The sequence below is a fragment of the Clarias gariepinus genome, chromosome 1, assembly GCF_024256425.1.
Source record: "Clarias gariepinus isolate MV-2021 ecotype Netherlands chromosome 1, CGAR_prim_01v2, whole genome shotgun sequence".
NCBI classification, from domain to species: domain Eukaryota; kingdom Metazoa; phylum Chordata; class Actinopteri; order Siluriformes; family Clariidae; genus Clarias; species Clarias gariepinus.
Genome location: NC_071100.1, coordinates 47,295,306 through 47,313,568, shown reverse-complemented (window position 1 = coordinate 47,313,568; position 18,263 = coordinate 47,295,306). Strand labels below are relative to the sequence as shown.

The following is an 18,263-nucleotide window of genomic DNA, read 5'->3' as shown; positions in this document are numbered from 1 at the left end:
AGATATTGCACAGTAATAATGTTCATGTGTAATGAATGCTGATTATTGAATACATTTCAATGGTGTTGCACAGTATGCAGATATTGCACATTTATTATCACTACCAATTACATGATAGACTTGCAAAGTTGAAGGAAGGAAGTTCAAGGGTTTTAGGGTTAGACTATGTAATACTATCCAATCAATGCAAGTGTAAGTTTAAAGTAGCTAGGAGAAAAGATTGTACTTAGATAGGGTCCAGATTGTACTTCCTGAGCACCTTGAGGTAGTGTAGCCGCGGCTGAGCCTTCTTGATAACTGCTGTAATATTGTCTGTCCAAGAAAGGTCAGCAGAGATAAGGATACCAAGAAACCGGAAAGTATGGACCATTTCCACACACTCACCATTTATATAGAGGGGGGCTAAATTGGTGATGTGCCTCCTAAACATGCCTAAGATTCTTGCACAGTGTTTCAAGGGTCCCCCAAAGTGTCTGTGTCAATATTACAAGTAAATAGCCCTCAAATAACGTATTTTTATATCTTAAACTCCATCTGTTTAACACCATTTCTGAAGGCACCATTTTAGGCTCCATGTAAATGAGCAACTGTTGAGCCACGCCCTTCTAGCCTTCTTATGTAAGATCACAATAGGGGGGAAATAAACTGGATTGTTTGAACTTCAACCAATACAAAAATGAAAAAAAGGACAAAAAGCAGGAAATGTTTTTTTTTATTTACTTTTATTAGTTTGTACAACCAATCTGGATAAGAAGAATGTCTAAAAATTACTAAAATATGGATTTTACATAGTACAGTAGGTGGCTTTGAAAACATGACAATTGTCTCTATTTGTCCGTTTACAGTTGAGTTTAATGTTGAAGACTGCCACTGAAATACATTAGTGGCTGTGATGAAGTGGCTACAGACAGTTGTTCCCTTAACTGACTCTTTTTGTAAATGGTAAGATGAAAAAAAAAAAAAAGCTTGTGAATTATTTTAAAGAATTAGTAAAAGATACACAACACTGACACTGGTGACTCCTTACATAAATATGAAATAAATTTGCCCCTACAGATACTGTAAATTATTTTCTTTGCTAAATAAAGATTTATTGTTATTATTATTATTATTTTTATTATTATTATTATTATTATTATTATTATTATTATTATTTGTTGCTTGTTAGGAATGCATTATGTAGAATGTCTGGTATAAAATCCCTGTTATCAGATCAAATAATCAAAATAAATCAACCAATCAGAATCAAGAATTAAAGGTAAAAGATGGTGAAATAAACGTAACAGTCTGCTAACATATTGATTATTGGCAGACTATAGTGTTTACCATGAACTATCCAAATTAACAAAAACATGAAAGCAGGATCATTTACATCATTGTTATTAAAACATCATCACTTTGATGCAGTTACTTAATAGCAGGTATTCAATGCATTTTTAGCAACAGTTAACAAAAAAAAAACAGTTATTAGTGAATCATGTTTATTAGGCACATAGCGTGAATATTAACCACACTGTATGGGTAACTCCAAAGGAACATAGTTTCTGTTGCACAACTGAATGTATGCTAACGCCAGCTTGCACACAGAACTTCGGGAACCATCTCCAGCATCACACTGGCTCCTTTCACACATGACAAGGAATTGCTCAGGTTCAACCTGAAAATGAAGGAAAGTACAACATTGCATAAGAAGCTGCTGTACATCAAAGAACAATAACTGGTATTGGCAATAATTTACAATAAAACATATATGAACTACGGCATTTTGATTGTGTCTACTTGCCACTCTGAAACAGGAGCTGAGAGGAGACATTGTGGAGGAGAAGAAAAGTGAGCAGGACAGGTTGGCTGTCATTTGGTTTATGCAGAACTCGGATTCAACACTCACACAGTTAGAACCCAGCTGCAGAAATATAAGTATTTAGCATGTATTACACAATGTACGTGTTAGATCTGGATCATAAAATGCCCAAACGTTTGAAAAAAAAAGTATGTATTTAAAACAGGTACATTTTTATCTTAAGCTTAAGCAGAAAAACAAAAAGCTTACTTTCCATCCTTGCATGAATTTGTCTTCACTGAGGGCCTGTGAGCCATTTGGCAGCAAATAATCATTTCCCACCTCATTATCATTGGTTCCCAGAAGTCCTCTTGATGTCCCTAAGTGGAGCAACACATTAGAATTTGAAATAGTTGCAACTAAATGCAGAAAGAGGCAAAGACAGGCAGAAATACAAAGACAGAGACAAAGAGCCAGACAAACAGACAGATATACTGTATAGAGACAGATTCATACGGATATATACCCAGACAGATCATCTTACAGAAAAAGACACACAAACTGATAAAAAAGATTTAGAGCCAGATAGACAGACAAACAAAAAAAGACAAAGATGTAAAAATACCCAGAGCCAGATAAACTCCCATAGGCAGATTCCCATTGGCAGACAGATTACCAGAGCCAAAACCCATATCTAGAAACCCAGAGACATACAGACACCAAGAGACATATAAATACCCAGAGATAGACAGACATCCAGAGTCAGAAAGACAGCCAGAGTTGGACAGACACCAAGCAATAGACAGAAACCCTGAGCCAGACAGACACCCTGAGCCAGACACACACCAAGAGACAAAGAGACACCCAGAGATAGACAGACACCCAGAGCCAGATAGACACCAACAGATGTACAGATATCCAGACCCAGACACCCAGTGCAATGGAGACAGACACCCAAACACAGACATCCAGAGCCACACAGATACCCAGAGATATACAGACACCCAGACAGAGTGATAGACAAATACCCAGAGCCAGACAGACACCCAGAGCTAGCAAGACATCCAAAGTCCCAGTGCCATGGAGTCAGACATACTGTACAGAGCCAGACAGATACAGAGCAATAGACAGAAACACAGAGCCAGACAGACACCCAGAGACAGACAGACACCCAGAGACAGACAGACACCCAGAGGCATATATCTAGACCAGACAGACACCCAGTGCAATGGAGACAAACACCCAGAAATATAAAGACACCCAGAGCAGCACAGACACCCAGGGACAAACAGACACCCAGAGCCAGATAGACAATAACAGATATACAGACACCCAGAGATAGACAGCCATCCAGAGCCAGACTGACATGCAGAGTCAGACAGACAACCAGAGTTATAGACAGATATTTAGAGTCAAACAGACACCCAGAGCCAGACAGACACCCAGAGCTAATAAGACACCTAGAGATTTACAGATATCCAGAGACAGACAGCTACCAAGTGCCATGGAATCAGAAACCCAGAGCCAGACTGACACAGAGCAATAGACAGAAACCCAGAGCCGGACAGACACCAAAAGACAGACAGACACCCAGAGCTAGTAAGACACCCAGAGATTTACAGATACCCAGAGACAGACATTCAGTGTCATGGAGACAGATACCTAGAAATAGACAGACACCCAGAGCCAGACAGACACCCAGAGATAGACAGATATCCAGAGACAGACATCTAGTGTCATGGAGACAGAAAAACAGACCCCCAGAGACAGACAGACACCCAGAGCCAGAAAGACACCAACAGATATACAGATACCCAGACCCAGAAAGACACCCACCCAGAGTCAGACACCCAAAGCTAGTAAGACACCCAGAGCCGGACAGACACCCAGATCTAGTAAGACACCCAGAGATTTACAGATATCCAGAGACAGAAAGCCACCAAGTGCCATGGAATCAGACACCCAGAGCCAGACTAACACAGAGGAATAGACAGAAACCCAGAGCCATAAAGACACCCAAAGCCATGGAGACAGACATCCAGAGATAGACAGACACCCAGAGACAGACATCCAGTGTCATGGAGACAGATACCCAAGGAAAAAGAGACCCCCAGAAACAGAAAGACACCAACAGATATACAGATACCGAGACCCAGAAAGACACCCACCCAGAGTCAGACATCCAGAGCCAGACAGACATGCAGAGTCAGTCACACAACCAGAGCAATAGAAAGATAGCCAGAGTCTGACAGATACTAAACAACCAACAGACAGACAGAGATGTAAACTATGAAATTGCAAATCAATTTCGGAGTGAGTAAGATTTCATGAGAGACACCAGAGACACCCAGCATTTAGTCTGCCAGCAACAGAAAGCCAGTGGATGGAACATCACAATGGGGCACCAGTAACCCAACCATGATTTAATGCTGGACACATGCTAGTATAAGTATTGTATCTATTAACACACAGGGTGCTGAACACAGAACAGATGTCTTACCATGCAGCCATCCGTCTAGTGTCACACTGCAGACGCTTAGCGAGAAGTCACATGACAACAACAGTCCTCTTCTATTGGAGATTGTAAGCACATCTAGCTCTCTGGTTACAGTCACGTCAGGATTAATGAAGGGTGTCTGGACGCTACGGCAATCCACTTCCAGCTGGTAGGAGAACAACAATAGACTTAATGTAACGATAAACAACCAATTATAAGATCAAACACAAGCCCTGGGTGTCAATTCACAGGGGCATCCAAATGGGAAAAAAGGTTTAAATGAGAAAATTGTGTCCTTAACCATCAATAAATCTCAGATCAGAATTATTAGCACATGCAAAACACCAGGTAAGGGAATATCTTTTGGAAATAGGCCGTTGATTCTTCTACAACAGCCTAAAAAGAATCTATACTAAGGTGTACTGGAGCTGCTCTGGAAAATAACGGTGGTTCGTTATTTTTCTTTTCTTTTGTTCTTCACCCATCTTTTGAAAAAAGGTTCATTGTGAAAAAAAATATTTTATTGCTTCCAGAGTAAATCAAGGTAATCCTCTGGACACAAAAAGTGAAAGAAAGAAGTAAAAGCAGTTCTTGTTCTAAACTCTTTATAATAATGCACATACCTGCTCTTTTGGACGAACCGTAACGGTTGTATTTTGCAGTTGAATTTTTAGGGAACGCTGTTTTTCCGTCCAGTCAGATTTTAAAATGATGGCAAATGTGTTCTTGGTGACGTCAGAGGCTAAGACAAGGTCACACGAATGTGGGATCTTTAACACTTGTCCATCAAATGTCACGACGTATCCATCCGCTACAAGAAATGCTTGGTCTGGATGGGGGTGAGGAATTAAAAATGATTTCAAGTCAATAAACAAAAAACATTGTACGGAATTAAGTAAGAAGTTTTGTTCTTGATTTTCTATACTGCTTCTTCCTGCGGGTGGCTGGAGCCTATGCCTCGCGCGCGCACACACACACACACACACACACACACAGGGCAATTTGGGAACACCAATAAGCCTAATCTGCATGTCTTTGGACTGTGCGAGGAAACCAGAGTACCTGGAGGAAACCCACCAAGCACACAGGAGGGAATTGAAACAGGACCCTGGAGATGCAAAACGACACTGAAAACACTAGTACTGTACTAGTCACCGTGCTGCAAGATTGTTTTTCCAATCTGTAAATTGAAATGATTGATTCAATTAAATGGGGCAACGGTCAGCGGGTCAACACCACCAGGTTGCCACAGTTTGAGCAAGGCTCTTAACCCTGTCTGCTCCAGGGGCGCCTGTCATGGCTGACCCTGTGCTCTGACCCCAACTTCCTGACAAACCAGATTAAGCATAGAAAAGAATTTCACTCTGCTGTAATGTATGCGTGACAAATAAAAGTTTCTTTATGATCTTGATTATAATTTCTCCGGCACTTCATAATAAATATATATTCATCCTAATCAAACTCTTTCATCATTTTCTAAATTGTTTGAGTGAGTGAGTGAGTGAGCGGTAGAAGCGGACAGGTTTGTAAAAGCTATGCAGTGTAGGATTGTTTGCATACTTTAATCGATTCTTTCAATATGGCTTTGAGATTGGGGATGAAAAGCAGAAAAGGTGTTGACTGATATACTCCCTGAATGTTCTCTACATCCACGAAATTGGATCAGATTCAAGCAAAAAGAAAGGTCTTTGAAGTGAAAACTGATCATTCTGATGTGACTAACTGATTGTCAGAATATCTTGATTTTAGAAGAACGATCAAGTTGACCAGTCTGCCATGACCAGTTTCTGTTCTGCTGCCTACAGGCCCATGACCTTTATGCCCCATGAAACATGAAGTCATAATTCATAAACTAGTACTGTAACAGTGCTGCCAAGTTGCTTCTCTGGCACAAATGGTTTGGAAAGAGCATCTGGTACATTCTTGTTCAAGACAGAGTTGAAGTCATTTAGCTTTGTTTTGGGTAGTCTTTTAGTCAACTTTTTGCTACTGCATGGCCTGTTTAACAGCCAGGAATTAATTGTTACTAAAATCTGTGTAGCGGAAGGATGATGCAGAGATGACTCTGACACACCAAAAAAAAAAATAAAGTTCTCTAAAATACGTCAGATATGCTCAGTGGCTCCAGGGTCTCTACCTCTGATCCTAAACCCTACTGTCTGTGTGGCCTTTCACTTGCTCTTCAGGTTGGTATTCTGGTTTCATATATATATATATATATATATATATATATATATATACATATATATATCTTGGATGGTCAGGCCACCCAAGGTTTGTTCCCACTGTGGATCCACCATGCCCCTGACCAGGACAAAGCGGAAATTAAATAAGTAACATTCCACCAAGATGAGAGGTACATTTTTGCTATTGTACAGGTGCTGCAGTGTTTCGTTCAAAATGTAATATCTGAAGCTCGTAGTGGCCAGAAATGAATGCACTTTTCCCATTATTTCCCTCTCATGCTTGGTGAACATGGGCTGCTCCTTGGAGGAATTAGAACATCAAGATCGTTAGAAGAAAGAAAAGAAGTGAACACTTGGGTAGATATGAACTTCATTCACCATGCCACGTGGCCAATCAGTACAGTATGTGTTTTTTGGTTATTTTTTAGCGTTCATGAAAATCCCAGGATTGAGATAAACATACAGTTTTCGATGATGGCCTTTGAGTAGTAGTGTGAGAACCCACAAAGATCGATTGTTGTGCCCTTGATCCAGGCCCTAATCATGCAAGAGGCTTTGAGAATTTTAATTAAAATAATAATAACATTTCTTCAGGTGTTATACGTGTATTTCTATAAACCATGTACAGTAATTAAATCTATAGGGTTAAACTCACGATTGAAAGGGCTGTCCATTAGTTTCCTCTTAAGCCTGTAGAGCTCGGCTGTAACACTCGCTGAGTTTAGCGAGAGAACTGGTTTCATGAGGAACTCCTCCACCACGACTTCTGCTATGCCGACCACTGACCGCTTCGTCCATGGGTAACTCGGTAGAGGAAGACTCATTGTCACTTCGCCGTCCCTGTAAAAGAACATGATGTGATCACAGAACAGAAAACATTTTGGTGTAATGATAGAAATAAAAATCTGAACACGACAACTTAATCGGGATTTTGGAAAGCAGTAAGAACAAAAGTTATAATTGGGGAACTGAGGCACCTTGGTACAATTGTTTGTATTTGTTGGTGAGACCCTTAGCAGCAGTTTAATGTGTTATTTTTGTTTTTAAAGGCTTTACATCTGTGAATGATGATCTTGGCTGAGGCGACTTGAAGCCCACTGCAGTTGTTCCTGTGAACATTTATCAAGTGGAACCCTTGATTACTAAAAATCAAGGGATAACTTGTTGCCAACTTATGGAAGAGACACATCTGTCTGTGGGAACAGCTGGGAGTTATTGCTACATACAGTAGTGATCTCGATCCAAGCCAATTCCATATTTTACTCTTATAACTGAATTCTGTTATTTTGCACAATGAAAAAGTCCTGGTTTGACTTGAACACCCCTCATAGAATATACAGTATATTACAATAAGGTTTCACTGGATGATCAGTCATTTTTTTTTTACTCACATTTCAAGTAACAGCATTTAAAATGAAGAACCTAAAAAGTTTTGTTTTTTATGTCATGCTAACAAAATCAGCACAGAGCTCATATTCGATCATGTACTTCTCAAGACGTCCAAAAGATTTCACACACGTTTTGCAATCGTACCTTTCAGAGAACTTGTACATAAAAGCAAGCTGTCTTCTAAATCCTACTAACATCGTGGCCAATCTGGACTCGGCCCACTGGGCTGTGTGCTGGATCCCCTGAAATGTGCAAACATACAGCATTATTAACATTTCTTTCTACATCTTTTGCATCAGGACATCGTGGGCTTCGACTTGAATTTGAGTTCTTAATCAGTTAAAGGGGAAAAAAGCAACAACTAATTGTTGAGCGCTTTTCAATGGAAAATCATCCACAATTAACTAATCAACAAGGAACTAACTAATGACTTGAAAGAGTGGAAAAGTAAGAGAGATTCATATGTACGTGAACTGTCCTCATCTCACCAGGTCCAATGCGGTAATGGCAGTGCGGAGAGCAGTTACTGATGGCGTCCTCAGGTGGTGATTATGTAGAACTGCAGGCAGCATCTGCTCCAGGTCTCGGCTCCATAGGTTGAGTAAGCCATGCCAAATCATGTCCAGACGCTCTCCTGTAACGTCATGGTACGCTCCGGCCAGTGTTGTCAGCGGCTCTGGATGGAGACATGTTAGTCGGTATTGTGTCTATGTGTCTAAGTGTTTATGTTTCATACTAGCTCATGTAGTATAGATCATAACTGAACGAAAATAATTCAATAATTTAATTCCTATCTACTAAACAATCATTTCGGAGATCATTAATTTCATGGAAGGATGTCAGATGGTACTATAAATGAACTCGTGCCTGATAATCCTAATCTGCATTTTATAATCTGGAGTGTGAATCAGTTTCGTGACATTGAACAGCTTGGAAATTCCTTCAGTTTGTTCAAGGAATCTTAGAAATCCCGATTTGATCGATATGTTTTTTCAAATTTGACAACACTGCTTAGATGTTTCCAATCTCAGCTGCATCCAATCATTATCTCTTGTTCTTATGAACACCCACTCACTTTTGAGCTCTTGCTGAATGAGTTGAGACATGTGCTGGACCATTTGCAGGGTTCGGGGCAGGCTGTGTGTGAGCATCTGACGGACGGATCCGGACATCCAGAAGTCCCATGGGGTCAGCGTTTGCTGCAGCAGAAGGTTTTCGGCTCGGCGGGTCACGTGAAGGATGGCCTGGCTCAGCTCCTGCATGGGTTTGTTTCCTCTGGCCTGGATAAGTATTGTTTTTTTTATTATTCACTTTTAACAAGGGGCATGGTCGTAGAAAAACCTGAATGTGAATTTAGATTCTTGATGAGCAAGATAGAGGTTTGAGAAACCTTAAGAGGAACCATACTCAAAAGGACTGTGGAATAAATATAGTGAATTAACATCTTTAGCCTTTCCTCAGGAGCCTAAGCGACTGCACTCTTTTGTTTAGGTTTAATTTTATGTCCATTTAATTATGTTATGGCTATTTTAATTTGTTTTGGCTTCTGTTCTGTCAATCCCGTGCCTTATCATTGGTTGACTTCTTTATTGTCGTTGGCTGTTATGTGTTTCATTTTGATTTGTTTGCTGCTTCTCTTTCTTTCGCTCTCTCTAATGTGGATTATCTATCTGTTCCTCAACCTTCAATTCAATCCAATTCAATTTTATCTATATAGCACTTTTAACAATTTGTCGTTGTCGCAATGCAGCTTTACAGAATCAGAATCAAAAGAAAATCATGGAAATTACAGTAGTATGAAATACGTATACATCAAAATGATATAATTAACTACAGACAAATATAAACATACAGTCGCCCTGCCATTAGAAAAATCCCCAAAGCATCCATTTCCGAAAGTGAACACAAACCACGGCTTGTAATTATTACATAACAGGAACATTTACTCTAGCTGGAGAAAAGTAACTATAAATCTGGTCCACTAATCCGACTCTCCTCTAACCTGTCTCCTGAACTCTAAAAGGAGATGATGAATCCTTTGGACCCTCTGGAGCAGCTTCCTCTTCACGTGCGTGCCTAACTGCTGCACCCGCGCCTGCCGAAACAGGAAATCGTCAAGCGTATGCAGCAGACGTTCATCCTTATGTGTCCATAAATCTACTCGTCACCTCACCTCTGTCGCTGCTAAGCACGTCTCACATCCCTTAGCGTGCAAGACAAGGCCTCGGTCGGCCGCTCCCACAGAGATCATCGCTAGCGTCTCGTTCTCGATCCCACTGCCTCCTCTTTGTGTCTTGAACGTTAGCCCGTGGTTCCCCTCCAAGCACAGGGTCATCCGAAGGTCGTCAGATGAATCTGTCAGATGGAGATTTTAGAGCATCGCTTGCACTATTTACTCAGCTCATATAAAATAAAAATGTTCATTTTTTTATGTACGAACCACCGTCATATCCAGCAGCAGCTTGGAAGCAGCGCTTTCCCAGTGTGGTCTGAAGCCAGATCTGCTCACTACGGTCGAGTTTCGCTTGAACCTGCAGCACCGAGTTCCTGCTAGCACCGTGTACGCTTCCTCCCAGCTCGGCGCTCCAGTTACCCATCTTCCACTGCAACACATATATATTCTAAATCTCTGACCTTCAACTATAATAACAGTAAATATCTCGAATCTGATTGGTCAGACAATTGTAGAAGAAGAAGAAGACCTCAGTGAGCAGGGAGTAGTGGCTACGCTGGGCGCTGCTGGTGTTCCTGAGTGCCAAAACAAATGCGGCGTGCTGGGCCTGACCTGATAGTGACACACTGGTGTGGCTGTACAATAAGTCCTTCCCTGAGTTGACACGGTGAGAACCAGACCACGACAGAGCCTGTGGAATAGATACAACAAGGGATTTCTGGTGAAGGAATTCTGGATTTTGATTTTGGAGGTGTAGCTTCACCCTGTATGACATCAGCTTAGATTGTTGATGATGTGTTATTGTTTCTATGGTATTTCACAATGATGTCAGGAAGTAATAAAGCTGTAAACTTTTTTGTTTCATGACATGGAAAAGTCTTCTGGTTGAATCCGAACACGATAACCGTCACGATAATCATCAAAGGCTTTGAGGTAACACATCTGTTTATAGCTGCTATGAAGCTATAAGTGATAAATTAAGACGAGTTGTTCATCAACAGGGAATTAAAAAAATGTGCACGACCCAATACATATTTTTCATGTTAACACACACTTACATAAAATCCTGGGACATCTATACAATGAACACACCCACAACAAAGGTGTGTGTGTGTGTATGTGTGTGTGTGTGTGTACTTACTGGTTGCGGAGGACACAGCCCTAGATGGCCATGATGTTCCAGGACGTCTTTAAGGTTAGAGTGTATCTGTGCCAGGAGTGTATGAGAAGAACATGGGCCTGACATTATGTTCTGAGCTGAAGTTTCCATCTGGACAGTGTGCATTCCTTTGTCAGTTTTCTGTTTAATAGAGAAGAAAGAAATACATGCACACAAATGATGCGTTTCTATCATCATCCAAGGCATCGATTTTGTCTCGTTGCAGGAATTCAGTAGCACAAAAAACATCACCTTCACTTACAATCTACACCATCATTGAACATACAGTGGCTAATGACACTATATCAGGATATGGTATATTCATTAATTAATTAATTTATTTTTTTAAACCATCCCACCCAATTAATAATACTGGCTGCCAACGAGAGAGGAGATTTTTGGATTCTGCTTCCTGCCAAAAATATTTTTAAGATCCCTAACATTCTTATATCACCTGTCGAGTTATTATCTGGATGTTTGATTGGAGCCGACCAGAATTTCTTGTTATTTCAAAATACCTACCCGATCATGAAGATGAATTCCTGGACCTTAAGGTGAATTCCCGGAACCTAAGTGTTCCTAAATGTATGAAGGATGTATGAACATCACCAGATTCATATTAACATTACGTAAATGTGACATTACAGTGACATTTTTCTTCCCCCGAAATGTGAATTGCAATGTATGGAATATGTAATAAACTATATTATACAAAATTTCCACTTTCAACTAAGCAATCTGATTGGATTAAACACATTTCACTACTGGTCATAACAGATGGGCACTGCGCCCCAGGTCTCCTAACAACCATGAATTACACTAACAATAAGTCACCCGCATGGGTAAGAGTAAGTCTGTACGGGCCGCAGTACTAAGAAGCAAGCAAATGCCTGCCATAAACCACATTCAGCCCTAATACGCTCATAGGCTGCACCCTCGGAGCCGTACTATATCCAGCCGAACAGCACTCCCTCCCAAATAATATATACAGTTCATATATAAGCACATATATATATACAGTACAGTGAAATCTCGGATTGCGAGTAACACGAGTGTTCAGCAAGATGAGCAAAGATTTTTTATCAATTTTGACTTGGAACACGACCAAGTCTTGGTTTACGAGTACCGAGTATCATGTATCACGCATGCGCTTCTCGTTTTGACGCCAAGCGTCACGTGATCACAACTGAGCCAACGGATTTCCCTGCTGTGTCTTAGTGCTCGTCATAGTGCTTACTGGTATAATCAACATCCGTGCACGCGTGTACTGTTTACTATAACACTGTGACCACGTGTGTGTAAAACATATTTTATTTATGTCTTATATGTTTTTACAGCGCACGTGTAAAGCAAAAGCAAGTCTCATTAGAAAGGTTAAAGATCTATTTTCTCTTTCTGCTCAAGACTCAGCCTGCTCTGTGCGTCTGTGTGCGCATACATCATTGGACACCGAGCCCCACACACACACACAGATACACACAGACACACACTCTTTCTCTCTGGTCTACACAGAAACACTGCTCTGTCGCGATTCTTTTCGAAGGTAAAGTGCAGGTTAATTTATTTTATTGTTACTTTACAGCATTAATTCCGTTAATGTGTCGCTCAATCGAGTGTCATTAGAGAGATTTCTTGTTTATCTTTCCGATAAAACAGTGTTTTCGTTGTGTGCGCGTGTGTGAAAAGAGTGGAGGAAGGGTAACTGTGTAAGATAAGAAGGGGGAGAGGGGAGCTTACTTTAGATTCACACACACACACTTTTTTTAAAAGGTAAAATGCAAATTTTTTTAGAAAAAGAAGAATTAAACATTTTGTTGAGGATTAAACAAATTATATTCTAATTACATTATTATTATTACTATTTTCTATGCGCCGATGTAATTACCTGATATTTCAGGCTTTGTGTAATTCTCTTGTCCCCCCATTTGAGTTCTGCGCTTTGGGAATAGGAACATTTCCCTTCTTGTGCCATGGAGACGCAGGCGTGGGCTTCCACCAGAGGGAGTACTGACCGCATCTGAAACTCATTGTTACAAAATCTGCAGTCAGTAAAAAAACAAAGTTCAAATCCCTGCTTACTTTTCAAAGGAATCATGCTAGATTTATTTCCAGGCCAAAAGAGCCCACAGGCTTAAAGTAATCACAGCATAATTCTTGTTAGTCAAACATAATTTTTCATGCTTCCAAAAAAATAAAATAAAAAAAAAATTCCATTATTTATTTATTGCTCAAAGTGGCATCTGAGGTATAAAATAGCATCAGGATAAGACTAGAACCCTAAATACGCAACACACAAAGTATGCGGAAATTAATATCAGGAATTCTTGATTCATTTATATAAAAATACTTTCTCGAATATATTCTTGTTTTTATAGCAACAACATTCACATTAAATGATTAGTTTAACTGTTGATATGGTGCCATACTGTGTGATCATGTTATTTATTTATTTAGCATTTATCAAAGGAAGTTACGTCCTTGTGTATCGAATGATATTATCTCTCCTTTACTACAATAAATTAGGTCAACGTACGAAATTCTACACCGCCTGGACAAAAAAAAAAAGAGTCAACACTTAAGAAGAATCAAATTATTGGTCGTCATCAAATACTGAGAACAATTAAGAAGATTTTAAATGACTGGAATGATGCATCGTAAAAAAAAATGACAGTAGAAATTGCAGCTATGATTAATAATGAAATTAAGAGCATTTCCACACTCACAAACAGAACTAACAAGACTGTAACTAAACTCTTGTGTAGAAATAAAAACTTTTTTGTGAAATCATCTGAAAAAAAACAAAACACTTAAATTTGCATGGGAACATAAAGATTTGATTTGTATTAATGGAAAAAGTCATATGGTCAACCACTCAGCATTCAGCATCAGCAGTACAGTACACTAATCACCGGCCTGATCATCTGTCATCATCTGCACCTGTTTCTCACTGGTTCATGCCTTAAGTATTTTTTATGCATTTAAAAAAAAATAAAAATGTAAATATTAAAATATTAAAATAATACGATTGTCTGGCTCTTCGGGAGCATAATATTAATAAATGAAGGGGGGCCAAGACTTTTGCACAGCACTTTATGTTATAATTCTATCTAATATTGTTCATTTAAAATCTTATTTTAAACATTTGCGATTAAAAGTCATGTTCAAGAGTGAACCAGCTTTTCTAGAAGCAGCAGGATTTAAATCCATATCCGTATGATGACCAGAGCAGATCTTTTAAGCTTTTCCGTCTGTGTGTTCATGGACTACGATGTGCCTAATACACTAAACCAGCGCCCTCCGGTGGACAGTATGAATCTTCTGTTGAAAAGGATGCACGATTTACCTGTCCAGGTGACATAAAAACACAAGCCCGCGTCATGCTGAAGTCTTCACGGCTCCCGTTACTAACTGTCACGGAGACGTTCACGGGTGTCCCTCTGTCCCAGAACAGGTGGACCTATTGACGGCATGACACATTTCTTATTTTAGATTGCGTAAACTGTGTATGTGTGTGTGTGTGTGTGTGTATCATGTACCTGATTGTTCCTGCCGTGTCCTTGTGTGTTGTTGTGTGAGAGCACATGCAGGTGCAGATGGGACAGAGTGGACGAAAAAAGCTGTCTGAGCTCAAGCATGGCCTCGGTCTGTTCGTCTACAGAGTTCCAAGAACCTGTAACTTGTATCTTATATTACATACATACACACACACACACGGAGTAAATTTGTTAGCGATTATACACCTGCCGTTTATGCTAGATTTCACATCTGAGAAGAGGCATCTTCGCCCACGTTCTACTGTACCTCCTCTTGCAAGCCAGTCAAATCCCAGTTAAGGATAACATTGCCCCGTTTGCTCTGTGTTTCATTCTCTAGCCTTATTTCTAGCTCCCACCCTCGAGATTCATCTAAGAAAAAGAAAGAAAGATTTAGACAAAAAAAAAAAAATAATTGCCCTTTGATTAGGAATAAAACTTTATACTTATACTTTATATTTATTATTATTATTATTATTATTATTATTATTAATTGGTACCTATCTGTTTCGATTTCAGGTCTAACGCTGTAGGGCGAGGTGAATTTTCATCCATCCACTGGGTGTGGTGTGTGAGGACGAGGGATCCGTTGTGCAGCGCGTGCCCAGTCTTTATTAAAAGACTCCTGGGAACTGACATCAGCTACGCAGGAATAGAAATAAAAAGTGCCATTTATTACAAATCTAATTATACATTATAATCATATAATTATACAATTATAACCATATAACGATGGATGGTGATAAACATTTCTGATTTCTTTACAGAAACATATTTCAGCATTTTATGGAAGAAAAGCTGTGAGCGGGAATTGAATGAATACAATATTAATGCTCAAGAAGTTCTTTCCCACCTGAGGTAAGGAGTGGGAGAGCTCGAACACTTGCTTGAATCCAAGCTTTGTCTGGGAAGCCTGGGCTTTCAAACGCATCACATGATTGTCTATGAGGAACTCTGCTGCTGCTTTAATTGAAGATGATGACCGATTGAGCTTCATGAAGACAAGAGCAAGCATGATATCAGTGGCATGGAGAGACACACAAGTCTTAGACTTAATGACATGATTCCAATAAAAGAAAGAAACACTAGCGTAAAAACATAAAAATTCAATGAGTGGAACTCCTGACCACTTGTACATTTTAGGATCGCGGCTGGGAGTTATTGCCACATTGCCCATACAGTCCTGACCTCGTCTCAAGCCATTTCCACATGTTTGGGCTGCTAATGGAGTTCCTGGGAGACTAGCATTTCAGAACTAGATTAGGTATTCTGATCGTAGCTCCAATGTACTAAGAAAACTTCGCACTAGATGAAAACTGGGAAAAGTAAATTAGTGTAGCAGGGGATTATATAAAGAAATGTCCATCCATTAACCAACTAGAAGTCTCTACAATCCAACTAGGGACCGTGGAGGTCAATGGTGATTACCACTGTATTTATTCCCATTTTACAGTCAGCATTCACACATGCATTTCCCCACTACGCGTAATTTGGGAAAGCCAATTAGCCTAATCTGCATGCCTTTGGACTGTGGGAATAAACCCAACAACCATGGGGAGTTTTTTCTGTAATTCTGAAGAACCAAAAGTCCCAATTCGACTTAAACACCCCTCGGATCAACAAAAAGTACAAAAATCAAGGAAAGCATGCTGTGAACACCCAAATTGAATCTTAATTGAGGGACACTGACAAAAATGTAAAGTTTTATTGCTTATCAAATTTGGACCCACTCCCACTTTTAGTAAGACCTGCAAAGAGTTGTGAGCTACCTGTGACTTGGTGTCAAACTGAAACGGGACATACGGTTGCAGAGAGGAGATGTTGTGGTGAACATTAAGCATCAGGCCAGTGCTAAAATGAAAGAAATGACAATAGTAAGAACATTCGAAAGACAACAACTTTTTTTTAATCATGAGAAGACTGTATTGAACCTTGATGTTAGATGGTGTCCCAGGATCTTAAAGACCAACAAGAAGGCTCCTTGGTTTTCTGGCAGAATGTGTCTGGAGTCTGAGATGTTAGCGTGTATCTCCATCTATTTGCATAAAGAAGAAGAAGCCCATATAAGTAATATGGCAGGATATGATTTTCAGATGTGCGATTCAACTAGCTAAAGAAACCATCCGTACCCGGAGCGACTGCTCCAGCGCCTCTGAGTAGCAGTAACTCAGCAGGTGGTCCGGGCTGATCCTCCCCATGCAGCTCACCTGTGAAAACAAGCCGTATGTCTGTGCAGTTTGTCTTCTTTGTAGGAGATGAGCAAGGAATCAGAGGCATTTCCTTCAAACAACAAATGGAACCATCTGACCCAGAGAACAAGGGTCTCACAAAGAGCCACCAAACTTGGGCTTGCTAATCCTCTAACAGTTCATCGATGTTAAATATAGACATCCAATGGAACCTTGACCTAAAGGAATCAGGTTCTCAAGAAATACCTGTAAAAATTTTGAAAAGATAATATTAACAAAAAAGCAGCACTAACCAGTAATCCTCCAGTAATTTCTGTAGAGTTGTGCAGATTCTTCTGAAGTGTGAGCTTCAGGTCTTGGGCTCCAGCATGGAGTGCAAGCTCAACAGAAAGCCCACTTTCATTCCGCTTTACATCCAGAGCTGCACTGGAGGTAAACGGGAGTCCTGTCCCATTGAAAGTGTACAAAGCATGCAACAAAGAGTGTAAGCATTCCAATGATGTGCCCCAGTTTAACGCCCAACTCATAGAAAAGATGGATGTGAGAGTACCTGCTGAGAGAAACCAAGGAAAAGAGTGAATAAGTTGAGCATGAAGACCGTTCTCTCCATGCTGCATTGAGTTCCTGCTGATGTTCAAGCAGAGCGACCGCTCCTGAGCCAGGACACATATCCAGACACTTTCAGACCCGTTAACTTCCTCTTTAAAGTTCTCGTGTTTCATTTCTACACGATATACTGCTTGGTCTACTGTTAATGTCACATGTCCTGAAAAACATAAGACATAAAACAAAAAATAAAACATTTGCAAGCCTTTTCCATTTTCACAACAATCATAATACAGCATGTCAAATTTAATGAATGATTTGGCCTACCCTCAGTCAGATCCGCTGCCTGATCCAGTAGCCCTGCTACACTTGAGACACGTGGCAGGACCGAAACGCCAGACAGTGAGACATTCAAGTCTCCTAAAAAAGACAACCAGAGTCCAGGGTTTTGCGCTAGAGCTGCGTTCAGCTGAGCCTGAATAATCTCTTCGCTCTTTCTCAGTGCACACAAGACAAAGAACCTGAGAGAAGAACAAATATGGTGTTTGTGGTTGCAAGAAATCCATGAAACCGTAGTGTAGGATAAGCTACCTGTCTGAGGACGAGTCTGCCCTGAGTTGAAGGCGTAGGTGTGGAATTACTGGTGGAAACAAATCTTGCTCAAAACTCAGGTTGAAGTTGATTGCTTGAACACTTTTACGTATAGCGTGAGCTAGAGAAATATCTAGCATAGCATTTGTCTTTCCATCAGACCGAAGATACACAGAACTGCTCATATTTCCAGAAGAAGTCTTCTCAAGTATAAAATATG

At 40.1% G+C, this 18,263-nt stretch overlaps 2 protein-coding genes and 1 long non-coding RNA gene across 3 annotated transcripts; all 3 read right to left on the bottom strand.

Moving 5' to 3' along the window:
- Positions 1-226: 226 nt before the first annotated feature.
- Positions 227-14,872, bottom strand: LOC128521637 (uncharacterized). The gene is made up of 17 exons (XM_053495553.1): positions 14,721-14,872; positions 14,528-14,641; positions 13,070-13,201; positions 11,167-11,325; positions 10,555-10,716; positions 10,293-10,455; positions 10,026-10,207; positions 9,855-9,947; positions 8,928-9,132; positions 8,341-8,528; positions 7,997-8,094; positions 7,119-7,303; positions 4,901-5,106; positions 4,281-4,443; positions 2,051-2,160; positions 1,780-1,903; positions 227-312 (listed from the first exon to the last, which is right to left on the bottom strand). The coding sequence occupies exons 1-17, from the start codon at positions 14,817-14,819 to the stop codon at positions 227-229; spliced, it is 2,469 nt and encodes an 822-aa protein (XP_053351528.1). The 5' UTR covers positions 14,820-14,872.
- A 104-nt stretch (positions 14,873-14,976) lies between these two features.
- LOC128521620 (uncharacterized) lies at positions 14,977-16,919 on the bottom strand. Its single transcript, XM_053495552.1, has 6 exons — positions 16,847-16,919; positions 16,649-16,752; positions 16,487-16,568; positions 15,571-15,708; positions 15,218-15,359; positions 14,977-15,089 (listed from the first exon to the last, which is right to left on the bottom strand). The coding sequence occupies exons 1-6, from the start codon at positions 16,913-16,915 to the stop codon at positions 14,977-14,979; spliced, it is 648 nt and encodes a 215-aa protein (XP_053351527.1). The 5' UTR covers positions 16,916-16,919.
- Positions 16,920-17,213: 294 nt separating this feature from the next.
- Positions 17,214-17,970, bottom strand: LOC128507825 (uncharacterized). The gene is made up of 3 exons (XR_008355839.1): positions 17,780-17,970; positions 17,457-17,672; positions 17,214-17,351 (listed from the first exon to the last, which is right to left on the bottom strand). It is a non-coding gene; the product is annotated as an uncharacterized LOC128507825 (long non-coding RNA).
- Positions 17,971-18,263: the final 293 nt, after the last annotated feature.

Excerpts from the sequence above, each read along its gene's own strand:
- LOC128521620 (XM_053495552.1), bottom strand. The coding sequence starts at position 16,915 with ATGGGGAGGATCAGCCCGGACCACCTGCTGAGTTACTGCTACTCAGAG. Across the intron at positions 15,709-16,486 it reads AGTTTGACACCAAGTCACAG|CTCAATCGGTCATCATCTTC; the intron begins GTAGCTCACAAC and ends GTCTTCATGAAG. Across the intron at positions 15,090-15,217 it reads CCTGAAATCGAAACAGATAG|ATGAATCTCGAGGGTGGGAG; the intron begins GTACCAATTAAT and ends TCTTTTTCTTAG.
- LOC128521637 (XM_053495553.1), bottom strand. The coding sequence starts at position 14,819 with ATGCTTGAGCTCAGACAGCTTTTTTCGTCCACTCTGTCCCATCTGCAC. Across the intron at positions 10,208-10,292 it reads TGCTGCTGGATATGACGGTG|ATTCATCTGACGACCTTCGG; the intron begins GTTCGTACATAA and ends TCCATCTGACAG. Across the intron at positions 2,161-4,280 it reads ACTAGACGGATGGCTGCATG|GGACATCAAGAGGACTTCTG; the intron begins GTAAGACATCTG and ends TGCTCCACTTAG.